This window comes from Entelurus aequoreus, linkage group LG02 (genome assembly GCF_033978785.1).
Source record: "Entelurus aequoreus isolate RoL-2023_Sb linkage group LG02, RoL_Eaeq_v1.1, whole genome shotgun sequence".
Lineage (NCBI taxonomy): Eukaryota > Metazoa > Chordata > Actinopteri > Syngnathiformes > Syngnathidae > Entelurus > Entelurus aequoreus.
This window is the reverse complement of record NC_084732.1, coordinates 28,635,439-28,640,313: the sequence shown is the minus strand read 5'-3', so window position 1 is coordinate 28,640,313 and position 4,875 is coordinate 28,635,439. Positions and strand designations below refer to the sequence as shown.

Here is a 4,875-nt window from a genome sequence, read left to right as displayed (position 1 = left end):
TTTGATAAGAAGATCGAGTTCGAGCCTATTATCGAATCCTCTTATCGAACCGATTCCTTATCGATTCTCTCATCGAGTCCAGATAGGTTGTTGTATATGGAAAAAAACAAACAACATTTGGTTTAACAAAAGCTCACTTTTATTATATAAGAAAAAAATAAAATCTAATGAATAAATAAATAATGACTGTTACCCCCCTAAAAAATAAAATAAATAAATATTGACTGCTGTTACCCAAAGTATATTAAGTGGGATTTTTCAGAAAAACAAATATATACAGTAACACAAAAACAACCTGTCTCTGGGATCACTATAGGTGTATAAATAATAATATAGTTTTAAATAAAATCAGTCCCTTGAGCACAAAACTGAAAATAATACAGCTCTCCAAAAAGTGCACTTCTGCTGCTATTTGACATAACTGTTTGTTTTGATGCTTTGACATTTTTGCACTTTATTTCTTTATTGAAAGAAAATTCTATGAAGAGAAAAGTTGTTTGCAAATGTGGTTACAATGCTAAAAAATGAAAAGTTAAAGCTTAAAAAGAAATACACTTTTTTGAGTTAACATTATTTCTTTATAGGGGGAAAGATGTGATGTTATGAGCTAGGGAATATAACAACTACACTACCCAGCATGCAACGGGAGTGACGAGCATGCGCGGTAGCCCCGAAAAGTGTTGTTGCATGTCGCCACCCGGCAGCTAAAAATTAGGTTATGAGCACGCTGTGAAAGTAAACGTCAAGAACTCAGCCAACACGCCTCGACTGCATTATTCTAATTAGACAGACAACACATATACAGCGTGATTTTGTTTTGTTTACAAGGAAAGAAAAACAAAAGTTAAAAAAGGGAGATCATGTCATATAATGGTAATAAATGATAAATGGGTTATACTTGTATAGCGCTTTTCTACCTTCAAGGTACTCAAAGCGCTTTGACAGTATTTCCACATTCACCCATTCACACACACATTCACACACTGATGGCGGGAGCTGCCATGCAAGGCGCTAACCAGCAGCCACCAGGAGCAAGGGTGAAGTGTCTTGCCCAAGGACACAACGGACATGACTAGGATGGTAGAAGGTGGGAATTGAACCCCAGTAACCAGCAACCCTCCGATTGCTGGCACAGCCACTCTACCAACTTCGTTGTATATATATATGTATGTGCTGCGGTTTCTTTAAGAACGTTGCGACAGCTGCCGTAAAGGAGGTGCGTTGCTAGCCTGGTTGCTATGTTTCCGGTTGGTCGTAAAAGTGTTCGTCATGTGTTTGTACCCTGCTCAAATCTCTCAGTAAAGTTATTCATTGGATTATACCTTTTGTTTTGAACTTTATTACACCTTGGAGTGCTTTTTCCGGTCCATTGTTTTTCCTGCTTTCCCTATCTGCGCCTAATGCTTGGCACTCAGCATCAAGGGTTGGAATTGGGGGTTAATTCACCAAAAATGATTCCCGGGCGCGGCACCGCTGCTGCCCACTGCTGCCCACTGCTCCCTTCACTTCCCAGGGGGTGAACAAGGGGATGGGTCAAATGCAGAGGACAAATTTCACCACACCTAGTGTGTGTGTGACAATCATTGGTACTTTAACTTTAACTTAATGACTGAGCTGCATGACGTCATTTCTTGTGATGTCCCACGGGGCATTTCTGGTTGGGACGGGATTCGAATAAAGAACCAACTCTTTTTCTTTACTATAGTGGTCTCGATAACGGGTACCGGTTCTCAAAAAGGGATTAGAGTCCGAGGACTCAGTTCTTTTCTTATCGAACAACCGGGAAAATCGGTTTCGAGTATCATCCCTAGAGGTAGGTCGTTCCAGAGCTTGGGAGCAGCAGCGGCGAAAGCTCTGTCACCTCTAAGCTTCAGCCTTGTGTCAGGGACCGTCAGTAGCAGCTGATCGGCTGATCTTAGGGATCGGGTGGGGCAGTAAGGCCGAAGGAGGTCGGAGAAATATGTTGGAGCGAGGTTGTTTAGACATTTAAAAACAAATAGGAGTTTAAAATTGATTCGGTAATGCACAGGGAGCCAGTGAAGGGACGCTAATATAGGGGTGATGTGCTCACGTCTGCGGGTCTGTGTTAGCAGACGAGCAGCAGAGTTCTGCACGAGCTGCAGGCGGGCGAGGGAGGCCTGGCTAATGCCTACATACATACAAATGTAACGTTTGGATGCAAAAAAATACTGTTACAGTAGCTCGTGACATTGGCATTGAACAGGCGTGCTAATGTGCAGGAGGCTACTAGATAGCCTTGATCGGACCGCTAGAGGTGCTTTTGATTGATTTAAACTTTTATTAGTAGATTGCACAGTGAAGTACATATTCCGTACAATTGACCACTAAATGGTAACACCCAAATAAGTTTTACAACTTGTTTAAGTCGGGGTCCACTTAAATTGATTCATGATACAGATATATACTATCATATAAATACTATCATCATAATGCAGTCATCACACAAGATAATCGTCAGAGTATATACATTGAATTATTTACAATCCGGGGTGTGGGATGTGGAGGGGGTGGGGGGTTAGGTTTGGTTGTTAACATCACTTCAGTCATCAACAATTGAGAACAGAGAAATGGACATGTCAAAAGCCGCTCTGGTCTGTGTAAAAAGTGGGATCGGTTCGTCGGAAGGGTGTCACTCGGCAAAAAAAACAAAAACAGAGGTGGCTTGACAAAAAAAAGTCAAAGTGAAGGCCATGACTAAGTGTTTTGGGGTGGGACGACGCTAGCTGTTGAGCTAACCAGAATGTCATCACAGTTGTTAGCCTGCCTTTCTCCGGTGACTTGAATTTACTAGCAAAAATGAAATTTCCCCGAGAGCCTATCGCACCAACAAGTCGACAGACATTGTTTATTTGGCATGATTGGGGGGAGGAAAAAACACGAATCGTGAAGGTCTGTCAACAATAAACGAGCGCGAACCCAACAGGGCTATTAGCGCTAAGCTAGTATTTGTAGCCGCAACAAAGTCAACCGCGCTACCGCATATTTGTTCACAAATAAACGCCAGCTTGAATACCTGCTCTTCACCCAGCGTCTCTTCGGACGTCTGAACGTCTTCGTTTCCGTCCGACATGTCCACAAAAAGCGGTGTGTCGCTAGGATATCGTCGCCAAGTAGTATTCTTCTGACTGATGGTGGACGTCGTGTGCCGAGTCAGCCCGCCTACTGCTGCCAGATCCGTACGCGCGCGCTCCCGCACAACGACGTCGTCACGTGTGAGTTGACGTCACGTCATCGTGAACGCGCACACAGTGTGCGAGAATACGGATTAGTAAAATTGCTTGACTTGCTAGATAGCAACACGTGATGTTCGGGAGCAAAATCAGTACATTTGTTTATTTTCTCTATTTAGATGCATTTTTTATTGTATCCACTTTTTTAACTAAAATAATATTTATCTAAATATATGAATGCACATTATTTTCTCTAGATGCATTTGTATGTCGCTTTATTTTATCCACTTTTTTTAACCAAAATATTTATCTAAATATACACATTTTCTCTAGATGCGTTTGTATTTCGCTGTATTTTATCCACTTTTTTCAACTAATATTTATCTAAATATATGAATACACATAATTTTCTCTAGATGCATTTGTATTTCGCTTTATTTTATCCACTTTTTTTTAACTAAAATATTTATCTAAATATATGAATACACATTATTTTCTCTAGATGCTTTTCTATTTCGCTTTATTTTATCCACTTTTTTTTTTAAAGTAAAATCATAATTATCTAAATATATGAATACACATTTTCTCTAGATGCATTTGTATTAAGCTTTATTTCATCCACTTTTTTTTTTAAACTAAAATAATATTTATCAAAATATATGAACACATTATTTTCTCTAGATGCGTTTGTATTTCGCTTTATTTTATCCACTTTTTTTAAACTAAAATATTTATCTAAATATATGAATAAACATTATTTTCTCTAGATGCGTTGAATACACATAATTTTCTCTAGATGCGTTTGTATTTCACTTTATTTTATCCACTTTTTTTTTTTTACTAAAAATATTTATCTAAATATATGAATACACATTTTCTCTAGATGCATTTATATTTAGCTTTATTTTACCCACTTTTTTGTAACTAAAATAATATTTATCTAAATATATGAACACATTATTTTCTCTAGATGCATTTGTATTTTGCTTTATTTTATCCACTTTTTTTAAACTAAAATATTTATCTAAATATATGAATAATACACATTTTCTCCAGATGCATTTGTATTTAGCTTTGTTTTATGCACTTTTTTTTAACTAAAATATTATTTATCTAAATATATGAACACATTATTTTCTCTAGATGCATTTGTATTTCGCTTTATTTTATCCACTTTTTTTAAACTAAAATATTTATCTTAATATACGAATACACATTATTTTCTCTAGATGAGTTTGTATTTCGCTTTATTTTATCCACTTTTTTTTAAAGTAAAATAATATTTATCTAAATATATGAATACACATAATTTTCTGTAGATGCATTTGTATTTCACTTTATTTTATCCACTTTTTTTCAAGGAATAAGCGGTAGAAAATGGATGGATGAATACACATAATTTTCTCTAGATGCGTTTGTATTTCGCTTTATTTTATCCAGTTTTTTTTTCAGTAAAATAATATTTATCTAAATATATGAATACACATAATTTTCTCTAGATGCATTTGTATTTTTCTTTATTTTATCCACTTTTTTTTAAACTAAAAATATTTATCTAAATATATGAATACACATTTTCTCTAGATGCATTTGTATTAAGCTTTATTTTATCCACTTTTTTTTAACTAAAATAATATTTTTTAAATATATGAATACACAATTTTCTCTAGATGCATTTGTAATA

General features: G+C 36.1%; 1 protein-coding gene across 1 annotated transcript in view; it reads right to left on the bottom strand.

The window, feature by feature from the left end:
- The window catches only part of arpp19a (cAMP-regulated phosphoprotein 19a), a 9,221-nt gene extending 6,024 nt beyond the window's left edge, over positions 1–3,197 (bottom strand). Inside the window, exon 1 of the mRNA XM_062024382.1 lies at positions 3,035–3,197. Coding sequence (XP_061880366.1) covers positions 3,035–3,091 — 57 coding nt within the window. The 5' untranslated portion in view covers positions 3,092–3,197. The remainder of the gene's footprint in view (positions 1–3,034) is intronic.
- Positions 3,198–4,875: the final 1,678 nt, after the last annotated feature.